At 38.9% G+C, this 27,429-nt stretch overlaps 4 protein-coding genes across 4 annotated transcripts; 2 read left to right on the top strand and 2 right to left on the bottom strand.

Annotated features, from left to right (window-relative positions):
* The first annotated feature begins 432 nt into the window (after positions 1-432).
* Positions 433-6,524, top strand: LOC116307027 (katanin p80 WD40 repeat-containing subunit B1). The gene is made up of 12 exons (XM_031717170.2): positions 433-605; positions 1,175-1,239; positions 1,358-1,427; positions 1,874-1,931; positions 2,710-2,762; positions 3,170-3,253; positions 3,444-3,475; positions 3,587-3,637; positions 4,086-4,184; positions 4,284-4,394; positions 4,825-4,918; positions 5,292-6,524. Exons 1-12 carry the CDS (start codon positions 447-449, stop codon positions 5,319-5,321), a joined length of 906 nt encoding a protein of 301 aa, XP_031573030.1. The 5' UTR covers positions 433-446; the 3' UTR covers positions 5,322-6,524.
* On the bottom strand, positions 5,258-8,193 carry LOC116307036 (putative palmitoyltransferase ZDHHC24). Its single transcript, XM_031717177.2, has 2 exons — positions 7,890-8,193; positions 5,258-7,808 (listed from the first exon to the last, which is right to left on the bottom strand). The coding sequence occupies exons 1-2, from the start codon at positions 7,918-7,920 to the stop codon at positions 7,027-7,029; spliced, it is 813 nt and encodes a 270-aa protein (XP_031573037.2). The 5' UTR covers positions 7,921-8,193; the 3' UTR covers positions 5,258-7,026.
* Positions 8,194-8,348: 155 nt separating this feature from the next.
* Positions 8,349-15,575, top strand: LOC116307035 (ribosomal oxygenase 1). The gene is made up of 15 exons (XM_031717176.2): positions 8,349-9,056; positions 9,971-10,070; positions 10,551-10,664; positions 10,939-11,045; positions 11,283-11,390; positions 12,031-12,065; positions 12,154-12,248; positions 12,637-12,720; positions 12,794-12,898; positions 13,399-13,491; positions 13,673-13,721; positions 13,931-14,048; positions 14,479-14,578; positions 15,018-15,104; positions 15,202-15,575. Exons 1-15 carry the CDS (start codon positions 8,428-8,430, stop codon positions 15,265-15,267), a joined length of 1,890 nt encoding a protein of 629 aa, XP_031573036.2. The 5' UTR covers positions 8,349-8,427; the 3' UTR covers positions 15,268-15,575.
* A 521-nt stretch (positions 15,576-16,096) lies between these two features.
* LOC116307037 (uncharacterized) lies at positions 16,097-19,015 on the bottom strand. The gene is made up of 12 exons (XM_089040941.1): positions 18,752-19,015; positions 18,634-18,677; positions 18,299-18,350; positions 18,186-18,217; positions 17,936-17,998; positions 17,774-17,860; positions 17,339-17,392; positions 17,184-17,237; positions 17,060-17,110; positions 16,824-16,877; positions 16,664-16,739; positions 16,097-16,398 (listed from the first exon to the last, which is right to left on the bottom strand). The coding sequence occupies exons 1-12, from the start codon at positions 18,854-18,856 to the stop codon at positions 16,312-16,314; spliced, it is 759 nt and encodes a 252-aa protein (XP_088897067.1). The 5' UTR covers positions 18,857-19,015; the 3' UTR covers positions 16,097-16,311.
* Positions 19,016-27,429: the final 8,414 nt, after the last annotated feature.

The raw sequence follows: 27,429 nt of genomic DNA, 5'->3' as shown, positions 1-27,429 counted from the left end.
TGCGGCGATTTTTGCTGCGATTTTTTTTTTGCGATTTTCTCCATAATAAATGATGGCAAAGAATTTACTTGTAAAGTTTAATTCAGGATACAAAGATTTTCCTAGACGAATGTCTCTTTTGAAGGATGAGACAAAAGATTTCATATTTCCGAAAATTGCCGCAAAAATCGCCGCAAAAATCGCCAGTGTAAACGTGACTTTAGTAGTGTCCTGCTACGATTTGAAAGCAATTGTCGCTTATTTATTAAAAAATAAATTCCAGAAACTTAATTTAAGAAACTGAGATTGAAATAGTCTGTTTTTCTTCTTTAATTTATTCATTTATCCATAATTTATACAAGCCTTAATTTTACAGCAATGTGCATATATTAGAATACAGCGCTGTGATTGGCTGTTGGTGATATCCCCATTTGGCGGTTCGATCGTTTGGTTTCTTTAAATTCAAAATGGCCTCACTAAAGAAAAGAAGCGCTAGCGTTGACAACGTTGGGCATTTTTACTACGATTGGGCTCTTTCTCGATACAAATGGACTTCCGAGGAAATCAGAAACAAGCAAAATAATCACTCAATTCAAGAAAATGGTTTATCGAACGAAAACGGAGAGGTATTTTCTCACATTTAGTGTTCTATCTTTTGTGTTCGGGCGGGTTTTATAAGCTTTGCGTTTTCTTTTTTTTGCTTCAAATCGTAAACATTTCTTTCTTTACTAGTATTTCTGTCTTACTCATCTATCTTATTTTCTAAAACAAGCCTTATTCGTGGCTTATTTCGTAAATGTTAAACGCACAATTTTTTAAAAGAAAAATATTAATATAATAAGATGTTTTCCAGGGAGAGTGTAAATGTCGTAGCGTCAGTTGACTCATGAATATGGTGATGAAGTATGTCTAAAACCAAATGAACTCACTTGAAAAATAAACCAAATTATTTAATATCTTCGTCTGAAACCCATGTTTTGGGAAATCAGTGACCTTTACTGCCCTTGTGGTAGAGTTTTTTGTGGTAAATTAGATTTTGGGCATGCTTTTGTTGTACAAAAATATGCATTGTAATAACGATTTCTACTTTTTGAGAAATCAAAACATTATCTTTTTACTTTAAAGCTAACTTCCTTGATATACTGTTGCACAGAAACATGGTTTAGTGATGTACTGTGATTTTTACTGTTTACAGATTAGAGGAAAAAAGCACATAGACCAAGTACAACCTGTTGGCATAGAGAATTTGATTCCTTTGAGGTTAGCTATCTTGAAAACACTGTTGAAGATGCAGAATCTGTGGGTATAAATAAGTAATGGGAAAGGCTATCAGTTAATGAACCTTTTTTTCTTTCTTTTTGTTATTTTTTTTTTACAGAATGAATTTAGACGACAATGTTAAAAGACCACTAAGGAATAGAGATGTAAATCAACCTATTCCAGAAGAGGTGAGTATACTTGAGCACTACACAACGGCATGTTATTGAATGATATTATCACCTTTAGGGTAATAGTCAGCTGGACGACTAACTTGGTGGATTTGTTGAAGATATTTTTCTAAAGCAGACAATCCTTACAGAACACAATGCCCCTCTCCCACCCCCAAGGAACAGACATACCTTTACCCCCTCACAGTTTATCTCATGTCATAACAACATTTTGACATAGCTAGTGACTGTTTGCACAGCAGTAAATAAGGGCAAGGAATCTCTGACTCTTTGGTATTCTACTACTGACCATGATACTAAGGTCCCAGATCCATGCCATATACCTTTATATCATTACTGTCGACTCTGGTTGGTGAAGAGCCTGCTCTAGCTTATCAGTGTGATCATCAGTGTGATGCATTAAATTAGATTTTTAAAAAATCAAATTAATTCTAATTGTATTTCAGAGAGTCCCAATCAAGCCTGTCTTAGAACAAAAAGAAACTACAGATGTAAAGGAAGACGGTACATTCAATTAATTTATATTTCATCTATCTCGGCATATTATATGGTTAACATTTTTTTATACCCTTGAATCAGTACACTGTCCATTCTCTACTTTCACATCCCCATAATGCCTTGCGTCTTTGGGGGGTAACCAATCAAAAGCTGTCCCAAATTGAAAGGTTTCTTAATTGAATTTATACAATACCTGCTTTTATCTGTACAATACTGATTATCAGTTTATTCCAAGTTATTTTTGCGTGTACAGATCATCAAGAGTTTTGGTCTTACAGGAAAATGTATTGACTTACGAAAAAAATGTTTTAAATTTACCTTAAAGGTCTTCAAGCTTCTATCTTTTTCTGTTTTTTACTTCTTCACTTTATTTTTGGATGCCAAACAAGGTATTTCCAACATTGTCTAATCAGCCTTCAGTAAAATAAGTGGGTTTTTACCCTCTGGTTACCCCCCCAAATGCGCAAAGTATTATGGGGATGTGAAAGTAAGAGAATTTTAAATTGGGGGAGAGGGGTATATCCTTTCTACCATTATTGTTAAATAGAGGTTTTGCAACACCATGTGACGATAGCCATGTTAGATGGCAGGAACAGTACAATCATTTTACATCAGAAAGAATTCAATTCCCGAGAGCAAAGGGATTTTATTATTCTGCCATCTAACCACAGGCAGCCCAGGCTGTATTATGGGTGCCAGCATGTGATGTTGCAAACCCACTATTTGTGACTTAAGGTATATTTTGTTAGTTGATAATTCTTTAATTTGAGTCATTCTTTTATAGGTGCTTTAAGAAAAAAGAGTGTTTCAAATGAACCTAAAGACGAAGCATTAGAGGTAATTGACTTTTGCATACATTACAGAGCTAAAATCAACAGTTGCTCAATGGCTTGACATGATGAATGGCCATGTTGTATTGAACAACATGTTACCAGTTAATTTGACCAGTCAAGAGGACTGGCCTGGTGTTTGGCTGGACAAGGACTGGCCTAAGAGATGTGTGGCTGAACAAGCAATATATTTGACTAGCCATTACATTAAACCATGTAGTTGAATGACCTAACATGATGATTGATAACATCTGACTGATCAACATGTACCTGTCAAGAGGACTGGCCTAAGAAGTGTTTAACTGGACAAGCAACATATTTGACCAGCCATTTTTTTGAGCCCCAACTAAGTTGTAACAAGTTTACGCATTTAAGCATAGACTCATAAAATATCTTGACATCTTTTTCAAACAGTTAATGAACAGCCATCCAGCTATGATGAGTGTTTTGACCAATCGTTTACTGCGACTAAGAGCTGCTGAGACATTATGGCATAAGGTAGGGATAGTCACATGCTATATTATTACCACAGGCTTACCATGCTCACTATCTGTGTAGATGGGATACCTGTGTTTTCGACAATTTATCACCACAGGTATCCCACCCACACAAATACTAATCCTGGTAATTAAGCTTGAAGTACTCTTGAATCACAGCCAAAATTCATTCTAAATGTCTCTTGTTTTAGGACACTAATGCCTTTTTGGAGTATGTTCTGAGGTAAGTACTTTGGAAAAAGATGATGAAAAATCATATTTAAATGTGATTTTTGGCCAAAAAAAGCTACCTGTTCACAAGATGTAGTCCATTCATTTATTGTTTGACTTCTAGATTGAAAGATGATGCTTTGTTAGTTGATGTTATGCCACTTCTTACAAGCAGGTGAGAAAATATCATGTTAGAATGTATAACAATGCTGACCATGAGTTTCTGCAGCTAAAGATAACACCTCCTTTTTTGGGCTCATGGCGAGAGGCCTTGGGAAGGGATAACAGGGTTCTTGCTACTCCTTAAACTCTCCTTGAAAAGCTCTTGAATTTTACGATTTTAGTGAAACTCCTTGAAAACTCCTTGAATTTTTGCTTTGATCATTACTTGCATGGTTCTGAAATAGATCTAGTCAAAAAGATCGGAAATTCTGAAAGTCGGCCATGTGCAACCACAGTGCAAAACCTTGGCATAGTCAACTGAACATACTCCTTGAAAATTCATTTTTGGGTCCTTGTATACTCCTTGAATAGTCCTTGAATTTTAAGTGGTTACCTCGGCACGAACCCTGGATAAGAAGCTACTGTACAAAGACTAAAGTTACACTCTTAACGTTTTCTAGAGTAAAAGAAAATGCACCTGAAGGGCAGGCATTATCAATGGGTGCTTGTCTTGAGATGTTACCAGCACTAGAAAGACTGTTGGCTTCAAAATTTGAAGAGTAAGTTCTGCCATGACCATCATATATAGTGATTCCCCCATTTCCTTAAGGAATATACTAGTGTTATTTATGAACTTAATTTTTTGTGTCGTCTTCTAGTTATATTGTTGTAGCATTAAATATGGTACGAGAGATGATTAAAAGATGGTGGACACAACTGAAGGCAGCTACTAGTGAAGGCAATGACCCTAAGCACCAAAGATGTAGTAGGTATGTAGTGACAAACAAAGACGAAACTTCTCCTCTCTTTGGGATTACCCACCCATGTCTATTGGAAGGGCAGAAGCTAGAAGAGGTGGAGAAGTCAATCTAAGTTGTGACAGTACTTCCTTTCCTCTTTCTCTCCCTTTTTTAGGTTGGGAGGCGGGTCAGACTCTGCTGATGTAGAAAATTTCTTCTGATATACCACCAAAACCAGTTTTTAACCAGATTATATTATTACATTATGCTTGACAGAAGCACATGGCACAGCAGTTGTCAAAATCATGTGGAGGATTTTGATAGCATATTGTAAATTTTCCCACACATGGAAGCCAGATATAACATCCCAGATACTCAGCTAGCAAGAAATGATATGATCCCCAACTGTAAATAACTGTATTCTTTGCTTACATGTATTCAATATTTTCTGTTTTTTTAGAAGTGTCAATGGACTGTACATGGCTATGGTTTCAATTTCTGCAATTATTGCTAGACTAAAAAGCCGCAAAGGGCGAGTAGCAGAGAAGGCTTTGGTGAGCATTACATGTTGATGCTACTGGTTTCTTGACAGTCAGCCATCTTGGTCTTGTCCATCATAAAATATCGTAATATAGGTTTTGCACCATCAATTGCCCACGCTCATAATACAGCTTGGGCTGCCTGTGGTTAGATAAAATCCCTTTGCTCTTGGGCGTGGAATTCTTTCTTATGAAAAACGATAATATCGTTCCTGCCATCTGTCATCATGTGATGGTGCAAAGCCTCTATACAAATCATAAAGTAATGAAACAGAAAACAAATGCAACAATGCCAAAGTTGACATTCAGAATACCTACTATCACCTACAACCAACAGAGTCAATTTATCACAAATTATTAAATTCTGGTTTCGATTTATTTCTTCTAGATTGTATCGAGGTTGCTGGATCTCTTATGATGATGGTGTCAAAATATGGTACACGTACAGAAAGAGATTGGCATTAATGGAGCTTAGGATTATTTTAGCACATTGGTCTCTAGCTATAGAGTGATTTCATTTAACCCTTCATTGTACTGCATTGCTCATACTTTTTCCCTTTTGTTTTCATTTGATGTGTCAGGAGTTAAATCAAATCACTCTACATATTCAATGTATGTAATACATATTAGCTTTAACTTAACGAAAAAATAGATGTAAATTCTTTTGGATTAGAATCGTGTTTTTATTTGTTAAATATATTTGTGTTATAAATATTTTTGAGAGTTTTGCATACAAATAGTATGCCGTTGTAATCTAAAATCTTAAGGTTTGATAATTGTACATACTTGTAAACTAGTCTATGGTGTATTGAAGGGTTTGACACATCTTCGACCAGTTTAATTTAATTTATTTGAGATAATGATTAATAGGCCATTTTACGGATCCCATTACTCAACCTCAGCCTCATCAGCGTGTAATTATTCTTTAGAATTTGACTACAGTCCGCAGTAATAAAAGGAATTTACACATCAACGAACAATTTATTGAAGCACTTAAAGATTTCACAGGTTGTAGGCAATTTCTAAAGAATACAGTCAATTCAAAAAATGTTGTCGAACAATACAAGCCTACACGACTGGACCGAAAGGAACTCTGGGTAGTAATCATTGAAGCCGAGTTGACTCCATAATTTTATCTGACTAGTTATGCCTGGTTTACAGCACGAACCTTCGTAGGCGAGCGGGAAGTGTTGAAGGAGACGTTTTTTAATGCCTTCATATTTTCGGAATTGTGAACTGAATCATAACTACTTTGTTTTTCTTCACCTAAACCCGAAGACATGCATTTGATGGATTGTTTCTCGCCATTATTATCTTATTACTAGCGGTAACAATTAATTCAGAACGAATATTTAACCGCTTCAGTGATTTTTACCCATATTCCTTTCGGTCGAGTCGCGTAGGCTTGAGCCGGTCGACGACAACGTTTTTTGAATTGACTGTATATATTACATGCTGAAGAGGCTGAGGTTGAGCTGTGGGATCTGTGAAATGGTCTATTGCTGAATAAGTACATAACGGTATGATTGAATGACATTAATATATTGAACATTGACTACAATGATATGTGCAAAGTAAAAGTGTTAGTAATATATTTACTGAATAAAACAAAATAGGAAAATCTTGTGTCAGTCATTTGACCATTGTTGCACTCACTTTTTTAAAATTAAATAAATAAATTGCATATGTTTAACAAGGGTAGGACTTAAAAACCAGTGCCTAACAAACCTGTGGCCCTCATTGCATGGTCAAATTGGAAAGAAGTTGATATTTTTGCCGTTTTTTTTCAGGTACATATCACAGCAAAAGAACTTTTTACCTTGGGTGTGATGTTTTCCAATTTCAGTTGACTGTTTATTTGGGAAGACATGAATATAGACAACTTTTGAGTAACTTTTTAAAGTTTTTTTTTAACTTTTAAGTTGTCTATATTCATATGTCTTCTGAAATAAACAAAGAAATGATACTCTAGGGAATGATACATGTTCTGTAATGGCAAAAAAGTGGTTTAAGTGATTGTATATCTATATTCATGTGTCTTCCTTATGCAAAGTCAATCATGCACAGCCTGATATGAGTAAGTAATATGTCAAAGATAAAGGGTCTATTGTTTCTACTGTCGGTCAAATGACTTTCCTGGGGTAATCGTCTTCCTTTCCAGAATAATAGCCATTTTCCTCTGAGCCGTCAACCTTTCTAGACTTTCTAGGCCATGTTGGGAACAACCATAAAATATACCAGTACTTTCCGCAGATGTCTTCATAATTATTACGCCATCCTTTGTCATATGCTAACAGTTGATGACTGAACTCATATGTAGTTTGTCCTGTGACTAGTAGCCGTGCTTGGAAACCACTACATGTGAAACTGACGAGAATTTGAACAAACGTCATCCAGGTTACTATGACAACAATCAAATGGAACAATGCTATGCCGCCTACACAATACTTGTAAATTGTAACCACAGGAACAAGTTGTAGAATTCCTTCTACTGTGATTGGTGACAAGGGTATGATGTGGTGATTAAGATAGATAAGGTTGATGGATACAGAGTAGATTGCTATTATACCGGCCCAGATGTTGACTGCAATAAAATAACTCAGATTAGCTTGTCCTATGCAGTTTGCTATAAAGTAACAGTGATGATCACGTCTTTCTATACACGATCCACACAACCCACAGTGGTGTGCTCTGGGTGGGGAATTTTGCTGACAGGATTGACAAAAGAAGGAACCAGTTTTGACTCCATGTCGCGGACTTGGTACAACTTTCCCACAGGAAACATCAGTCATAACCACAGCGTAGAAGTAGCACCCAATGTTCACCATACCGTAGAGAAAGAATGTAAGGTGCATAGAATACGACCAGGAATCTTTGAATATATATGGAATGACTTCCAATGGCTCTAAAATCAACAAAGACGCAAACAGCAAGACCATATAGCCCACTGAAAAAAAGTGAATGCGTTTGGCAGAGTTTCTATTACCTCCATCATACTGATATACGTTTGTAGACATTCTGAGAGCTTCACGAAATTGCTAAATTTTCTCAATTTGGTGATGTCATTGTTGAGGCGTTCGGTCCTCCATCTTGTTTTTACTTCAGTGATCCACACAGGGAGTCCAATAGAGCTTTTTAAAACTGGGTCGTATTTCCGGGTTCAACTGCTCAGAAAAATCGAAAAAGGGTTTACGAGGATTTTTCTTTATCAAAGGATTCGTTGCTTAAATCCTTTCATGAAGAAAAAAGAGAGAAAATCCAGTCTTAGAACTACTTCTTTTCGCTTTGGGACCAACATATGCGCACAGGAAGCCCAGTATGCGCACAGGAAGCCCAGTATGCGCACAGGAAGCCCAGTATGCGCACAGGAAGCCCAATATCAATGTTTGTGAAACCGCTGACCTCCTCCACGTGTAAATCAAATTTATTCAAAACATCAGGCAACAGTTTTCTAGCGCGCAAAGTTAATTCTTATTTTCACAAGGATTTTCTTGTGTAAATACAAGCTACTTAAGGTATAGCAGATGCTGCCTAACAAGAGAAGGTCTGCGTATGATGTTTATCGCGAAAACGCGACGAAAAATGCTGAAAGTGGCTTAAAAAACGACGATGAATCAGAGTCGACACAAGAAGAAATAGTCACCAAAGACATGCCCAAAACAACTTCAGCTAGTAAAAGAAGATCAAGCAAAAAGGCGGGAAATATCAGCAAAAGCTCTCAAAATGCCTCTACAGAAAAATTAGAGAGCAAGTCCCACGGACATCGTATCTTGTCCAAGGCGAACAAACTGAGACGCAGTCTTCATATGTCGGGAAAGAAGAAATCTAAGCGTGCAAGTAGCATGGCCTCGAGTGCTGCTAATAAAGACACTGAAAAAGAGAATGAAGACAGCGAATCTGAAACCCCAATACCTAAAAAAAAAAGCCGTGGTGAATCAGAAAATACCAGCTACGTGAAGATCACTAATGATGGCGCTAGCTCTAGTGCTGGTCCATTTAGTAGTTCTGCAATACCTCGCAGTCGTCCTGTTAATACCTATAGTTCTTGTAGCATTGGAAGTACCATTAGTATGTTAGAAGGGCAAGCTGAGACTGAGGCTGAAAAGTTGATGAAGTGGTTGATAAGTCCTGTTAAACCCAAGAAGTTTTTTAGGTAATTATACCGTATTTTGAAATACGTATATACTGTACAGGTATGCAGATAGGGATAGGGGTGCTACTGCTTGGTGGGGTGGGGGACACTAAATTTAGAAATGCCTGATAAATTTGAATCCACAACTTTCACACCAAAACCGAAAAAAAAGTTTTCCGTCTACACAAAAAAATGGATAAGATGTTTTGCATCCACACTTCTCCAATCAGAGGCGGCAAAAACGCTTCATTGCACATCTTAGCATGTGCATCGAAGCTGAAATTGAGCCCGCTGTGAATTTTAAGCCTTCCTGCCATGTTCCCATTACAAACACTACGTCATTGTATTCGAAAAATTTCAGATACGAAATGTTCTCCGTCCACACTAATACGGCTAGCCGGTATTTTCAAATTGTTCCACTTTGGAGACCGTATTCGAAAAAATACGTTTTTGGTGAATTGTTCTGGATTTGCCTTTACTAGTGAGGACACTAAGTCTAACCGGATAAATAAAAATTCTGATTCAAATTTATCCGGCATAACGTGGACAGGGCCTTAAAAACAGTCTGCAATTTCCATTCCAACATTCTTTATATCCTGGTGTTAGCAATCAATGAAATTGATGGTCAGAAATGCAATTGTTAAATCGATATCAATCGATATAATTAGGTTGATTGGTATCAGGCAGTCATTTGATAATCACAAAGATATAACCAATCGTAATCAATGCTGTCCATTTTCCGTCACTGTTTTAGATCATTGATTTTGATCAATCATCAAATTTATTGATTGCTTACACCAGGTTTATATATGGGCTACTAAAGAATTTACAGGTCAGGGATTTGAAAAATATAGTTTATGCCAAGACAAGACTCACAGTTTGCTTAATATTATTGATAACAAGTCTTTAACTATACTTTTTCTTTTTTACACAAGTGAATTGTGGGAAAGAAAGCCACTTTTGATCAAACGTCACCAGCCGGCATATAATGAAGGCTGGTTTAGTACAGCAGAATTGGATGAGATACTAAGAAAGGTATGATATTAATTTTTCTATATCGTATGATATGTTCCAGAACATATATGCGTGCTACTCTGTCTTTCCCCATAAAAATTTAACCTCTTCAATGGTATAATTGATTATTACTAAGGTGAAAATCAAAACTAGGCTGGTGTTTGGACATAATAGTATATAGTATATGAGGTTATGATATGTTATGTTATGATAGTAGTATATAGTATATGAGGTTATGACAAGGAATATGAGGGGAAAGTAATGATTCTTTATGACGACTATGAAATTCTTGTGATATTTTTTGTTGCCTGTTATCGTCAGATTGTGATTGGTCAATTAGGTCATGTGCCACTTGATCACCCTCCTGGTAATATAGGGAGACTAGGACTAGCAGCATGGCCTAATGTGGTCAGAGGACTAGTAGAAGGAGAATTTGCATTATCATCATTCTTATAATTGTTCTAAATAGTAATTATTTTTATGTCTATATCAATTTCACAGCATAATATTAGGTTTTCTGTAAACATTGATGTAACGACATATAAAGACGGCAAGAGAGAGACACATAACCCCTCTGGCAGAGCCTATGCTCCTGTAGTATGGGACTTCTATCAGGTAATATACCATATTAATTATGAATTAGTCAAGTAAAAGATTATAACTTTTCCTTGCTAGTCTATCTGTTCCAGTGATGGGCTTTCAATCAGAGGACATTAGATTGTTTAGTAGATAATTGATCCATGGGAAGGGTTTTCATGGTATACCATGCTATAGTGGGGTGCAAAATACAAAGGAGTGGGAGCTAGAATCCCTTATACCTGATATACATATGTACTACTGTATCTTTTAGCCTTGGCTGTAATTAATGAAGCTTTTTTATGCATTTTAGAATGACTGTTCTGTAAGACTCCTGAATCCTCAGTCATTCAGTCAGTCTGTCTGGAAGCTGACGTCGCTGCTACAGGAATACTTTGGATGTTTTGTTGGTGCAAACATGTAAGCACAAGGAAATGTTTCCATACAGTTGTGATGTTGCTTGTCAATGAGATCTATACATGTATACATATGTATGTATATGTTTGCAATGATTGAACAGAAGGCTTGAATGCAAAATTTATGCTGCTGCACCATGAGAGCATACAGTGATTCTGGTGCTCTGTGATTGGTTTAACAGATGTTGGCAGTTCTACATGTATACTAATCCATAGTGTTGCCTTATTATTTCCTTGAAAGATATTTGACGCCACCAGGATCACAAGGCTTTGCTCCTCATTATGACGACATTGAAGCATTTATCATTCAACTTGAAGGCAAAAAGCACTGGAGGCTTTATAATCCAAGGTGTGTATAAACCTCTTGCAGCTATACTTTGATACAAGCTTAGGCAATCAGATATTACCAGGTAACAGGAGAGACAGTAGCCCTTCAGGATTTCATAGGGGGAAATCCAAGGGGTTACCAGAAATGCTATTTCCTGCATCTTGAGGACAAGCCATGATCTTAATATGACAAAGGATCTTAATATTCATGATCTTAATATTCACAAAGGAGGTTCCATGGAACTCAATTGTAACTGCCCCTGGATCAGCCAAATAAAAAAATAAAAAATAAAATAAGTATATGTAATAGGACTCCATGCTGTCCAATTAAGAAATAATTGGACGAAGAAAATTGGATGAGGCCGTAGACTGATCTTATTATTTCTTGATTGGGGAGAATGAAATCCTATTACCTATTAATTATATAGCTGCCTAATTAATCCCATATCAACAAGACCTGTCCAATTAAGAATATAATTGGACAGTTACCTATATGGGATTAATGAGAAGCTGTATAATTATTTTAATAATTTTGATATTTCTATAGTGCAAAATACATAATATATATGATCTAATGTGCTGAAGATAATAGATTTTGTATGAAAAACTCATGCTGATTACTTGAATTTAAAACACTTTAATTTTGAATTCTTTTTATAAAGATCTGAAGAAGAATCACTGCCAAGATATTCAAGTGGTAAGTACGAGGTTTTTGTCTCTATGATTTGCTGCTCAGGATTAATATCAAGCAAGAAACTGTATTTGTGTAATGTTCTTTTGATTAGGAAATTTCAGCCAAGATGAAATAGGTGAACCCATACTTGACACAGTCCTTGAACCCGGGGATGTGGTCTATTTCCCCAGAGGCACCATTCATCAGGTATCTTTACATGGTTTGCAACCTATACCTTTTTTAATTGATAATAAATAGCAATCATGAAACTTCATTAATAGAGAGGGTGACATGTGACAGTCACAACTTAGCACTGATAAGCTTGTGGCCATCCATGTTTTGTCTCTGCATGGTAGGTACTTAAATGACTGCCATTTTACATAGTCATCCATGACAAAGGTCACTATTTTTAGACCTTAGAGTGTTGGTTTGTTTAGGGGTTTAACCCACAACCAATATAATAGTCGGGTACCCATCAGCTGGGCCAATCAGGAGGCAGTTTCACTTCACAGAAAGGTTTGATATAAGGTTATTTTTATAAGGTTGGAAAGCACTTGCAGTAAGAATTGTTGATGATATCATTATCAATTTTTAGGCTGATACACCAAGTGACAGCCATTCTCTTCATATCACCTTGTCCACATATCAAAAGAACTCTTGGGGAGACTTTTTTCAAAAAGTAAGTAAAGCACTATGGATTTAATGCATTTCCTATTCTCAACCTTCTGACAATGTTGTTAAATGAATTTCAGCTTGTCCCTGCTGCTCTCCAAGCCGCATTTGATGAAGACCCAGAATTTAGGCAAGGATTGCCGCTTAACTACCTGGACTATATTGGTGTTGCTAACTCAGATACTGTAAGCTCTTATATTTAAGGAGTATGAAACATGCATGCATGTCTCTGTACATGCTGTGAGCTATAGATGAAGAGAGAAGCAAGCTTAGGAACACAAGGCGTAGCCGAGTGTTTGTCTTGCTTCTGGAGTGCTCTGGAGCTCCCAGAGTGTTTATATCACAGCACAGAGATATCAGCAATCTGTTTATAATTGCTTTACGGGTAATAAAAAATTTTGAACAATTTTGTGCAAGAGTGTCTCTGTCCTCTGATATAATCACTGTAGTCAGCCAATCAGCGCTCATGTTATAACTCAAATATTTTATAAAGTGAAAGATAATAATAATATCTTATATACATGTATTAACTATGTTTTATAAATGACCAGTACAGGTTGCATTACTGATTAACTTGCAAGCAGCATTCACATTTCCATGAACAGCATTTATCATGTCCTATAAGATTATTACTAATACTGTTATTTTTTTCCTAATTTGATTTGCAATGTTTTGACTCTTGTAGATTACCAAGGAGAGGTCAGAATTCTTGCGTAAAGTTGAAAAACTCATGTCAAAACTGGTAACCTATTCTCCTGTCGATGCTGCTGCAGACCAGGTACGTTTGGATTTTTTGTTTGTCTTTCGATGCAAGAAAGTATATTAATTGACTCTTGTTTTTTTATTTACAACAGCTGCAGTTAGTTGATCTAAATCAAATGATCAGTCCGAGAATTCCATTTTTCCATGTATTTGAAAAGCTCTAATCTTTATGTGATAAGGTTTCTTTATTTTTTCAGATGGCAATTGGAGTTATTTCTGATTGCCTTCCACCAGTTCTCAATAAAGGTAAGTTAACTTAATAGTTATTTTCCTCTCAGGTTTGATTAAAATGAACTCTTGGATCACACTTCATCAGTGATTGTCAGTGGAGGTCTCACCCTTACTTCTAGTGTTTTATCAGAGTTTTAAAAATTCTAATTAGTGTCTAGATTCATGTATCAGCCAAGAGGTCATTTCAGAGTATTGCTAAAAGGTGGTTTGTTATCGTTTTTCAGATGAGATAAACCAGAGTATAATCGGGTCAGGTGCAACATGGGATGGTAACAAGGTTGTCAGCACTGCAACCATCACTAGTGAAACCCATGTGAGATTAATAAGAAAAGGCATAGCAAGGTTAGTTGATCGATACAAGTGAGATAACAAGAGGGTAAAAACCAAGATCAGCAGCACGTGCCCTGTCGGCAAAGAGCTGACAGTTGATCTGTTGACATCTGGTGCGGGGTGCTGTTCTTGCATTTTACCTAGTATAACAAAAAAAAGTGATTGTAAAAGTTTCCAGAGCCTGGCCAGGAAATCCTTACCAGTCAAATAAATTACAATTATTTGGACATATCAAAATTTAAAACAAAGGATGAAAAAACCTTTTTTTGGGTAATGAGAAGTCTGGGGGGTAGGGGAGGCAGAGGGGGTAGTGGTTGCAAGGGCATTCAGTCCCATTGAACTGGCATCATTAAAGTACTGTTCAACTTTGGGCTTACAAGTCTCAATATTAATGTTTGTAAAAAAAATATTAATAAGGATATAATAAATGTTTAAATTTAAGGCTTGTCAGTGAGGAAGACAGTGTGTGTGTTTACCATACAATGGAGAATTCAAGAATCTACCATGAAGTTGAACCACAAAAACTGGAATTTAATCCTGAGGTATTCATGACTGTTATTAGATTATGGGTGTTTTTAATGGAATTTGTTATTAGACTCGAAATACTGTACCTAGCATATGCATGTGCCATGAACAATGCATTTTGTACAATAAATTACCTGTGAATGGTCAATAATATTTATTTAGTAGTATTTTAATGAGCAATGGCCTAAACAGGTTTGCGCACAGTCTGCTAAGCTAAGAGGTCTGAAATTTTGTCTCGAAAAATCTTGTACATTAACCATAATGTTAAAATGCCATAAACCTGTGAAAATAAGCCCTTCTGCAAAAATTAAAGCCCTATTATAATGTGATTTTATTTTTGTTCTATCGTTCCTAGACTAAAAAGGGTATGTTGGGCAAATGTAAATCCAGGGCCTATGTTCAGAGGTTTGCAGTAGTTACTTTAGCATTTAGTATGAAATTTTTCCATGATTTCAGGCTGGACCTGCAATAGAGAGCATCCTCAATGCCTTCCCTGACTATGTCAAGGTAGATGACCTTCCTCACGAAAGCACAGAATTTAAGGTAAATTTTAATGAATTTTAGCAACCATTTTTCAGCTTTTTTATCTCGTTAATACATAATCAAATGGTCATAGTAAAAAAATACCTCTTTATTGCAGGTTGATATGGTAACAATGTTATACGAAAAAGGTCTGCTCCTACTTAAGGATCCGCTTGAGCCATAATAATATGAATTAACTTTGAAATTAGCATACCCACCCATGCACCTAAGAATTACCTTACCATAGCTGTTATAAACCTACCTTAAAATCTTTCACATACATGTACAGCATGTGCTTGAAAGGAGCTTTATAGCTGAAAGAATCTATAGAAATGCTGACAAACTGGGGAAGGAGTGAATGTGTTTACCTTGGTTATTGCTCTGCTCTGGTTTAATTATTGCACTACCAATATAAAAAGGATGCTTCTTTAAGAGCCTGGTTTCTGGCTCTTCACAGAGAAATATAATGCGTAGTTCCAGAAATTATCCATACCCCCCCCCCCCCCCCCCCCCCTATGGAGAAATTATTTTTAAAGATCCCATCCCCCCACCTCTAGAAATTCCAATTTTCTTCCATAGAAACTCAGGAATCTTGTTCTTTCTCTGACCCCTCCCACCCCACGGAAATTCCAAATTTCTTTGTGAGGGGGAGGGGAGGGGGGTATAAATAGTTTCTGGAGCTACACATTCACATCTGTAAAAGGGATACTCTAATTTATTGAAATTTCCTTTAGTTCTGGGTGCTCTTATTCACCCATAAACACCCATAAGAAACCTCTAATATTATGTACTGGTCACATCTTCATCCTGAACTTTTGGTCCTAGCTATAAAATGGCTATCCCTGGACTATCTCCCTGACACTTGATTCAACTACCTACTTTAGTGCTTATAATGGTGAAAATATAAGATTGACTGTGTTATAATTTTAAGTAAGGGTGTTAAACAAAATTTATGGTAAACAACAACAATACCTCACAAAAATATATAAACATTTTAATATTATTAAACTGTTCAATGCACATCTATTTACAAATATATATTAATTAAATATTTTTAAACAACTTCATGAAATGTAAACTTTTTTTGTTGTATTTTGTGACTTTTTTGTTTATAGAAAATATGAATAGAATTGTAGACAAGTATTCTCTTTAATAAATAAATTTGTAGTTATAGTAAGAATGAAGATCCTGAGCTGCCTAACACATTCTTCTTCTTATAAAATAACTACTAGTGGCCTCTGCCCATGATACATCTCCATAATCTTTGGACCATGTTCCTTTTCCTTGGTGTTTGTGTGGCTACATGTGCGCATTGCTAAAACCAAAATGAAACCTTAATTAATATTTTAAAACTTTATATTCTAGGACTGTATGTTTACATGCATTGATAGGGCTTGTGCGACATTTTCTAGCTAGTTCACAATATGCAGTTGAAATGTTGCAGTTCTCCTACAAATGACCTTCAATATCGTGAGACAAATAAATAAATATCATTAATTTATAGTTCATAACTATAAGTCGTTTTACATGAACAAAAACACTGCAGTGAATTTAATTAAGATAGTAAAATCTTATATTACCTGATCAATTTTTGCATTCTTTGCAGTATTCATCTCTTCAACTTTGTTTTTGAGTCCTTGAATTTCTGTATTTTTCCTAACAGTAATAATTATAAGAAATAAAATCAAGTTCTTCTGTATTTACAAGTAAACAAAAAAACGTTTTTAAAAAGGATAGTACCTTTCTTCCATCTTTGCCATCTGTTCACGGATTTCAACAAGTTCTCTGTCCTTTCTGATGAATAAATAAAATAAAAGAGGATTAAAGATAAGAATTTACGAAATACTTGAGCAATATATTGTCTTTGTCGTTTGCTTACTAGCGCTTAGAACAGATTTGTATTTGCGCTTTATAAATAAATATTATTATTATTATTATTATTATGTTTGAATGGTTTGCTTTTCCTAAAAAAGTACCTTTCTTCCATCTTCCTCATTCTTTCATTTGCTGCATCTAGTTCTTTGTTTCTGATTAAAAAAAAGAAAACTTAAATGAAGATTACAGCCTAGTTTTGAGCAATGTGTTTAAAAAGATTCATACCTCTCTTCCAACTTTGACATCTTTTCTCTAATTTCATCTACTTCTTTGTTCTTTCTGATAAATAATAATGATAATAATAAAAAGAATTAAAAATAAGAGTTTAACACATACTTGTGCAATATATTCTTCTGATTTGCTGTTAATAAGAAACATACCTCTCTTCCATTTCTGCCATATGTTCTTTCTTTTCCTCTAGTTCTTTTTCCATCCTGATTTTAGAAAAATAAAAAAAATAAAAATGAGAATGTCAGACACAACCCAGTGCATTTATTGCAATGTCTAAAGCAAATACGCTTTTGAAATTTATTAGGTTAAAAAATATGTGTTATTATTAAAAGAGCAGAAAGTTTTAGAAAGTCGATAGCCACGTATCCTCAGGTCTATATCCAAATACATTTATTTTGTCTTCTGATGAATAACAATATTAAACAATTTATAGCAAAACAGACAGTGGTTAAGGCCTATTTTATGAAATGAAATGATTCTTATGGAACCATATGTAATGAATGCTCAGAAAAAATCAGAAATTTTTTTTCATTACTTCATAACGTTGCCATGAAAAAAATATATATATATTAAAAAAATTATACCTTAGTTCTGTCTCATTTATCATTGCATTCATTTCTTCTAGTTTCTTTCCCATTCCACCTTTTTCTTCTTTCCATTGATTCTCATCTCTTTAAAATAAAATGGTTTTAAGAATTTTTTTCTAAGTTTAATTAATTTTTTTATAACATTATTTGACAAAGTACCTCGATCTTTTTTCCACCAAATCTTCCAATCTCCTTTTCGTTTCCTTTATGATATCCTCTTTCCTTTAAATAAAAAAGTCGCATTAAAATTTGAATGAAAGTTATGTAGAAACCTAATCAAATTAAATATTTATTTAATATATAATTAAATATTTTAGGATGAACAAGAATTTTTAAAATAAATTAAAACGATTTTTGTCACTTTTTAAAATAAGATGCAAACGTCAAAGAAATTCAAAAGTTTTCATACCGTGCAGTTTGTTCTAACTCATCTTCCATGATCTGTATTCCAATGTCAAAACATTGCATGAGAATTTTTCTAAATTTGGTGCTTTTTCACAACATAAAATATTTAAAACTCACCTTATAATTTTCTTCAAGCTCAAGCATTTGGATGATAGAGTAACGTTCGATTCTAGAGTAAAGATAATACCATGATTGCTGGCGATTCATTATGCACAGGGGTGCAGCCAAGAAAATAAAATTTTAAAAATGAACTATTTATATAACTCTTTTAGTATGTACAAACAAAGTAATATTAAAAATCATCAGTCCATTTAACGACCTAAACATTGAAAAATTACACCTGTTCTTAACTATCTGCCACATGGTCCTATCTGTTTCGTAGTTTTTTTTGAATTTTTTCATCTTTTTACATAGTTAATAGAGGGGAGCTGATTAAAAACTGACAAACACACCTTTGGTGTCTTTCTTCTTCTTCTTCTAGTTTTTCCTTCAGTTCCTGGAATACAATTATCATGCTTAAGTTAAGTGAATTAATAAGAGTTAACATTGAATTAATAAGAATATTTTTACCTCGTTCGTTTTTCGCATCACATTGTTTTTCTCTAGTGTTATTATCACTTCTTCCTGTAAAACCAAGAAAAGAGAGCAGCAGTAAGGGGGACTCGCGATCACCATTCGGAATCGCCCGGGAATTACCCGTGTTTATGCACTAGCGTCCCCCGCGGGAATTACCCGTGTCCCGTTATATGTTGCGCGAAGATTTCCTTACTGCTGCTATGTTTGCGAAGGTTAAAATATTTGTGTCGCAAACGGAGGATAAGATATTCCTTAGATATAGATGGACACCATCAAAAGCATTAGTAACAAGACTGTGCGCCGACTGCGAACTCAGGTGCTGGACCGCTTAGACGCCGACTTTGCCTTCACAACGTTTATGGAGGGAGATACAGATGAGACGATGAGCGAGGAAAGAGCAGAAAGGATAATTGACTTAATGCCCGAAGGTAATTACCGCCTGGAGTTGACGTTTATAAAGTATTTAGACGGCGAGTGGATAATAGAAAAGGGCAGGAATCCAATACGGGCGTCTGGCAGGAAGGACCTGTTCGTTTTAAACAAGGACACGCGTCCTGGGGCGCTGGTGGGCATCGACATGTTGTTCTACGAAGTTGCTTACCCGGTCACCGTGGTTATTTACGGTGCGTATGAAATTAAGAACCCGGACGTTAAGAAGCTCAAACCAATGCGGCATCCGGGTAACTGCGTGGGTAAGTTAGTTAGAGAGTTCTTCGAGGATTCCTCTAGGGGAGGTAAGCTTACGTTGAAGAGAAGAGAAGCCATCAGGAAATGGGAGCATGCTACTCGTAGGGCAGGAGCCACCATTGAAAACATCAAGAAGTTAGAGGTTGCTTTAGAAAGGCGCATACACGTGAAAGACATCACCGACGGCTTCATTTACTCCGGGACGCACAAGTATGGGGGCCGGGGTGCGCCTATCGTAATTTACCAGCATAACGCACATGCGTGGAGGGAGTTAAGGTTCCCAAAGAAGAAGGAGACGCGCGTTTACAAGGAGTCGCCGCTTGCAGAACTAATGCACGAGAATTCTATTTGGTTAATGGATGCGGAGGGAAGTCAATTTATGACCCAAGATGGTACTTTGTATCGTCCTGAAGTGGAACAGCTGCGCATTCAAAGCGCCTGTGAGACTTTAGGAGAAGACTTCTCCGACGAAGTGCTTAGCAGTCGCAGTTTGGACTTCTTAGCCGCAAAGAAAAGAAACGGTTGGAAATCCACGCCGGAGGAGTTCAAAGACATAGCTAAAGCTTGCGTAGAACACGGCCACGGCGGTCTGTGGAACATGGAATACGATGAAGACGAATACGTGTCGCTGGATATGAAACACTGTTACCCCGCAAGCTTCAAAGGCCTGGGGGATTGTAAGGAATATTATGATAGATACGGGCATCCAGACTCGCAATTCTTTCGTGTTGCGTTGGATGGTCACTACGACGCCCCAGCAACGGGGTTTGTACGGTTGACCACCTGGAAATTAGCAGCGGGTCTGCACCCCATAATCTATGCGTGGTGTGGGAAGCACCTGCAGGAGAAAGAATGGATACCGGTGCCCCTATTGAAGTTCTTTGAAGAGCGTAAGCTGCTCGAATACACAGCGCATGAAGCCATACTTTGTCACAGCGCCTTCACGCAATGGTTACCGGAGCACAACCTCACAGCGCGGATTGTTATAGGTAAATTCACACAGGGCGCTAAAGAAGGAGAAAAACATATGCAGCGTCGCTTGATAACAGACGAAGGCGAACTAAGCTTCCTTATAAAGCGCGCGCATGACAAAGGAACGATGGTGTCTGTAGAGAAATGGGATTACCTCGTAGATGATAAACTACACGAATGGAATGCTTTGTGTTACTACCAGGACCATCGACCACAGTATTACCATCTGCGTGCCAGCATGTTAGCCTACGCGCACATTAACCTTCTTGCGATGCTCCTGCGGTTTGACAAAGAAGACATTCCGCGTGTAGCCACGGATTCTTTGTACGTGAAACCGCACGTCTTAGAAAAGATGAAAGAATTCTACACAGAAGACGAGTTAGCGGAAAGTGGCCAATGGCGCGTCAAAGACGAAGAGATCAAAGCTTGGAGAGGCCGCGTAGAATATCACGGCGAGCACGCCCAGGGCACCGTAACGCCTACCAAAGAGCCTCTACCTTCAGTTGCGGACCCAATCTCTTACCAACGCTTCTCTTACCTTTACGGTACGGGAGGCAGCGGTAAGACGACGCGCGTACTGCAGTTATTCCCAAAAGTAAAGGTGCTAACGCCAACGCATCGTTTGGAAAGAGAACTCTGCGAAATGGGCCACGACGCTCAAACGTACCACAGCTTCTTTCGTTGGAATGGCCAAAAGTGGGTACCGGAAGCTATCCACGACATACCACCGGTGATACTTTGGGATGAGATTTGCACCGTTCCTTTAGAAATCCTGCAGGAGTTCGTAGAATTCCTCCGTGGAAAGTGTCAAGTGATATTCGCCGGAGATCCCTGCCAGCCTCCTCCAATAGCCGGAGAGATGCCCCACGAATGGCTAAAGGGGTTCGTAGACCATGCGGAGGAAATTAACGCCGACTACCGCAGCAAGGATCAAGTAAGGAACCTGAAAGCGGAATTAAGGGGCCTTAGTGATGCCGAGCAATGCAAGACACTGCGCAAACGCGTACGAGCGAAGAAATACGAGGACTTCCTTTACACATGGCATCCAAAGGATCTGGTGCTGAGCAGCAAACGCGCAGCACAGTCTCGCATACAAAAGGATTTGCTAAATATACACCGAGAGCGCTTCCCTACGCATCCCGTACCTGTTTGCTACAAACCCCACGACACCCGCATGCAAAAAAGAGACGTCTGGGTACCTGGTACCGACATCCAACTGCAAAATGCGGTAACGCATGATAAAGCCTGGGTACCCATAGAAAAGGTGGAAAAAATAACCTCCCATCCAGACTGGCGCTTGGGTTATTGCATGACAGTCCACAGCGCGCAAGGGCTTACCATAAGAGAAACCTTATGGATCATAGACCAGCGGCTGTGTTGGAGCAACCTTATCTACACCGCCGTAAGCCGTGTGGAGTATGCCAAGCAGTTGAAAAGAGCCTGGGGGCCGCAACTGCGCTACGATAAGACGCCAGAGGACGTAGCTAAGGAGAACATTGCTAAGAAACTCCTTCGCTACAAGCGGCACGACGAAGAAAAAGATATGACGTTCGACCTATGCGTGGACGACGTCTATAAGAAAGGGGCACGCTGTGCCAAATGTAACATACCTCTACTATGGAGGTTTGACCCAAATGACGATCAACAGTTTTCCGTGGATCGCATAAATAACAAACGCGGGCATTGTAGAGGCAATGTAAGACTGACATGCCTAGAGTGCAATCGGGCGCGCGGAGCAGCACTACTCTGAGTCTTTGGGGACTATGAGCAGCTCTTCCTTGACAAATCCGCGACTTGGGCCATTTAGGTAATACAACACGGGTTGCCCTTCCTTGGTGACGGACTTTGAAATCTCATACGTTTCCAGGGACCAGTTAGGATCCGTGGCTCTCTTACTGCCACCTTCGAGTTCCCCGGCTGATAGAGGTATCTGACCACTATGTCGCGGGGGAGCTTTTTTTCCTTCAGTCCGACCGCCCTCGAACTTCTGACGAAGGACTTGTGTTCCACGTGTTTCTTTTTTATGGCATCCCTGGGTTTTATTCCCGTAGCCCTGGCCGCCTCGTTGTTCAAAGCCGCGACGACCTGGGGGAGCCGCTGAGTCCATTCCCTGTTGCGTTTGGACGGATCTTCCAGCTCTTTCCAATACTGGTACCCAAAGAGGCGCTCGGCTAAGGTCTTATTGAATCTTTCGACGATGCTCTGACCCCTGTGGTACTCAGCTTCGGCTCTCCTAATTTTAGTGTCGTGGTCTTTCAGGGTCTTAGTAACCACGCCCATGCACTCCGTTCCCGCATCCACTTGCAGCAGCTTGGGCCATTTCAAGACGCGCTTATAAATCCTACCTAAGGCTTCGGCGACTTCCCCAGAATCCTTGCTGGTTATGGGTTCGGCATCCTTGTAATCTGCTTGCGATATCAACTACGGTCAAAGCGTATCTATAGGTCTTCTTCTCACCTTGTCGTGCGGTAAGAAAAGCAAATCTGCCTGATGAACTTCATTGGGGGTATTTACGGTAAAGCTGGGCCTGGGAATGTACTTAGGCACGGGAAGATAGACCTGCCAGAGGGTTTGTTTTCTTAGCCAGTTCTTAGCCGTTTCATCTGATACCCTGGCCGCGGGTCGCGAGTTTCTTGATGGCCGACGCTCCTTTCCAATAGCCTTCAGGTCCGTAGTAAATACTTTTGAGTTTGTCCTCTACGCGGCCCATTATATGAATAGAATCGCGCTTCGCTTGAATAAAGCGAAGGATAGGACAAGATTGATCTTACGTCCGTTAAAATCCACCGTCTTTCCGTCCACTTTGATGGTGATGTTTATGCTTTCTACCAATTGGACAAGTCATAGCTTAAAGAAATGGGAGTGTATTCTTCTGAGTCAAATGGATTACCTTTGGGCAGAAACTTGGACATAAGAGAAGACTTTTCTCCATTGTTGTAACTATGGACTAAATCGCAATAGACTTCGTAAGAGGATGCGACTTTCCATTTCACGGGTACGGCTGTGTCGGTAATTGTTTTGCCCGAGGCACATAATAAAGATCCCAATGGGTCAGACTTTCCAAAAGTTACTGAATAGTTTGGCATATTATGTTTGAGGGTCATTTCGTGCGGCAATCCTGTGGTGAGCGTATAACCGTGTTTTGCTAATTCCTTAGCAAGGGTGATTGGTGTGTAATGTCCATCGGGCAGCAATACGCCTTGATAATTGCCGCCGCCTTTATGCTCAGTGATCAAGGCATTGACTAAATTATACCAAGAATTGTACAAAGAGCAACTAACCAGCCTAACCTTATGGGCTTTGATGGGAGGATTCAAGTAAGTGGTAAAGTCATTCTTGTCGCTTTCCAAAAAGACGATCATATATTTCAGGAAACACAGTTCCCCTTCGTTAGAGCAGATACGCCAAAGCCACGCCTCCGGCCAGCCCTGCGACTCCTACAAATACCAGCTCATTGTCTTTTTGTTTCTTAGAAGGCTGGTAGTAATTCTTAAACTGAGGCTTTCTTAACCCCGTCGGTGCCGCGGGGTGGTGCTTGTGCATAGAGCTTAAAGGCGTAGTCTGTGTTTTCAAAGTTCTTGTCTGCCTGCATTTTGTCTTGGTAGTTCTTGTCCAACCAATCCCTGTAAGCTTGTCTTTTTTCATTCCAAGCTGCAACGTCTCGCTGATATTTCTCCAGCGCTAAGTCGTGTCTCTTCCTTTCGGCGGCCAAATCTCCGCTGCGATCACCTCTAACTAATCTATCCAAATACTGACCACCATAATTAGCTCCAGTGAATGCTAAAGCTGCAATAACTCCACCTGCGACCACGCTAGCCATTTATATGTTAGGCAGGTACTTTTCCTTCCGTAGGTAATACCTTTACCAATGATAGCCCCGCCTACGGCAGCGGTCATCTTAGCAAAATTAGCGAAGCTCTTGCTGGGTCTTCAGTAAAGTCTCTTGAGCACTTTCTTACCTACCCAACCAATACCCGCAACGATGGAAGTAATAATAGCTGCTTCTTCAACAGTTTTCAACAACGCGGTCGACATTATATTACAAAGCGAGAAGGTTATTATTCCATTTCAGGGATCTTACTTTTTCTAACAGCCGGCTCCACAGGTGGCGTAATGTGCTGGTTCCAATTTTACTTTTGGCTTCGTAGCCCGCCATTGTAAGTAGAGGCTGCCTGCTGCTATAGCGACTCCTAACGCGCCAATGGACGTATCCCGGATTAATAAAGGATTCCTCTTCTTTTTCCTCCACCTTTCTTCTTTTTTTGGCTTTGTTCTTTTTATTCATCTCCGCGAGCTTCTTTCCGGCAGCGACTCTGCCGGAGATTAGCCTTGGTAATCTTGGTATCTTCTACGGGTGGTTGTTCTTCGGTGCCATTCATCTTATATTAAGGGACTTGAAGGACTTGACAAGTAACTTGATGACGACTTGACAATGACTTGGCAATGACTTGACAACGACTTGACTAAGTACTGAGGTGACTTGACAACGACTTGACTAAGTACTTGAGGTTGACTTGACAACGACTTGACTAAGTACTTGAGGCGACTTGATCAGGTACCCTCAGTAAGTGGCTGCCTGGAAGACCTTTTCGACTTCTCTGTCCTTCTTGAAGTCCTTCCAAGATGTTCCGAAGGAACCTAGTACCATCCTTCCAGTCGACGTGCTGAGCTACGTGAAGTGCCGCAGAGAAGGCGACTGCCATTAAACTTACCGCACTTCAAAGACAACCACCCACATGTTATCTTAAGTTCTTGGGCGATAACATAGTCCCCTCGCTTATGTCTTTCCGCAGTTGCTCCACGTCGTCTATGGGCAGTGCAAGTCCAAGCAATTAGTGGCAAGTCGGATAGCGGGAGTCTGCTAGGCGTCCGTGGTCTTACTTGCAAGGGCAGCCTCGTACCTCTTATGGAAACTTCTTGACTTCCTCTTCCGACAGCTTATTAACTTGCTCATGGGTAAGTTTCTTACCTATCATTTCTTTACAATTCCCCGAAGACACAAGGATGTTAAGTTGTCCTTAAGGTACTTTCGTCTAACTGTGTGGGGACTTCATCTAAGAGCTGCTCAATCTCCATATATGTTAATGGAATACGGAAACCTCAAAGAGAAGATCATCTTGGAATGTTTTGGTGGCGTTTTTAAATGCCGCATGTATTCGTGTAACGTTCCTTGGATATCTCACCGCCGTAGTGCTTAAGATGGTTTTCCAGGTCAGACTTGCTCGGAGTATAAAATACGACAAGCGATCCTATGTTTTCCCTAAAAGGCTTAGAGACGCTGGTAAGCTGTTGCGAGAGCAACCAAAACGTGATATTGTCCATGCCTACCGCTAAGGCGAGCTTCACTAATTCGGAGGTGCGACCTTTTACGTCGTCCCCACAGGCGATGTCATCCAATATGAGGAGTGTCTGCGTATCCTTAGGGAATTGCTGTGCCAAAAACTTAAGATGGCTGGATAATCGTTTAGGGTCTAAGATATCTACGAAGAAGTCGTCATCTTTCACTCCTATGCCCGTCCAGGTGCGGTTATTCAAGTAGGTGGGGCATAATAGCCACGATGTAGTCGAAACGGTTATCTAAAGGGTCCTAATAGCTGCTCTACTACGAACTGGGTCTTTCCGCAGCCGGTGGGTCCTACTATCAGGAGCGTTACAGGCATGTGATCTGGGTTAATTTATATCCCTTCTCTCGAAGGGAACTGGTTCCACTGATATATATGGAGCCAGTGAAGCAGTGCAAAGGAATTGTCGCCGACCGCAAAAGATAAAAGAGACCCATAGAAATGCAAAGGGAGGAGATAGACAGGTTAAAAAGAGGCGTGCAGGAGTTGTACGATGAAAGTGCGGTCTGAAAGAGTGTGACCAGCAGAACGGTTGGCGCGCTGGTGATAACTATGGCAACGTGGGCTATTAAGGAGTTCCGTTTAGGACTTCATGCGATATCCCCTGTAGAATGTTAACATAAGGTTAAATCTTTGTTAAAGGATGCCTGGAAGGGACTTTCCAAAAAATGCCTTAGAATGGTTGACGTTTAGGTTAAATCTTTGTTAAGAGTGCCTCCAAAGGGGTCTTTTTTTTTATTTATTATTCATTATCTTAATAAATAATAAATAAAAATAAGGATGGGATTTGAGACTCTTTGCACAAACCCTACTTTGCTATTTTAAGCCGCCTACTAAATCATTACGGGCTTTCCAATATACTTATACAAAGATTTAACCTTTTGTCAAACATTCTAGAGGACACTTTGAAATAGTATCGGGCAAAAGAGTCCATTAAGGACTTTATGCGGTATCCCATATCAAGGGTTATTAATCCTTATATAGATGGAGTGTAGTGTGAGCGGTTTGTTGTTGTTGTGTAACAAGGAGGTTCAGAGCAGTCAAGCTTGAAATGTTAAAATACCACGGAAGAAAAGAAGGTATGCGCTAAGAAGGCACCGCGAAAGGCGTTTTGTAAGGAGGTAATCGCCTCTTTAGCAGGCGCGCAGATGTTGGATTACAGTGGAAACCGTTTTATTTTCGTTTGTCATGTCTAAAGAATGTATGGAGCGCTGCGAGGAGGACAAGAAACGACGAATGGCATCGACATCGATGCCGGTAATAGAAACGCTGCTAAGCGTGGCTTGCGAGGAGCACGGCGACGTTGCCGCACGATGTTGCCCAAAGGAAAACCCAAAGGAAGTTTAACGCGCCGGAAGATGAAAAATTGACCACGCTTTGCGGAGTTGTGTTGACGGCGCGTCTCGAAGCGTACCGTAAGTCGTCGTTAAGGTGGGAATATAGGGAATATTGGGACGGCGCTTGTGAGGTGCGGCGATCAAAGGAGCGGTCAACATAGTTGGCAGGGTTTGTATGAAGGCCAAGGCGGTTTGGAAGAGTACTTAGATCGCTTCGAAGCTTGCATGCCGGCAATGAGGGGCAAGGAAAGCCCGTACAAGTTAGAAAGGACCTAAAGAATAGTAGATAGGGTTTGTGCAAAGAGTCTCAAATCCAAGTCTTCGTATTTATCTT

Source organism: Actinia tenebrosa, unplaced genomic scaffold (genome assembly GCF_029948245.1).
Source record: "Actinia tenebrosa isolate PJP-AT-01 unplaced genomic scaffold, QUT_ActTen_1.0 PGA_scaffold8__29_contigs__length_14323225, whole genome shotgun sequence".
In the NCBI taxonomy this organism is placed as follows: Eukaryota; Metazoa; Cnidaria; class Anthozoa; order Actiniaria; family Actiniidae; genus Actinia; species Actinia tenebrosa.
This window is presented reverse-complemented; position numbering and strand designations above follow the sequence as displayed.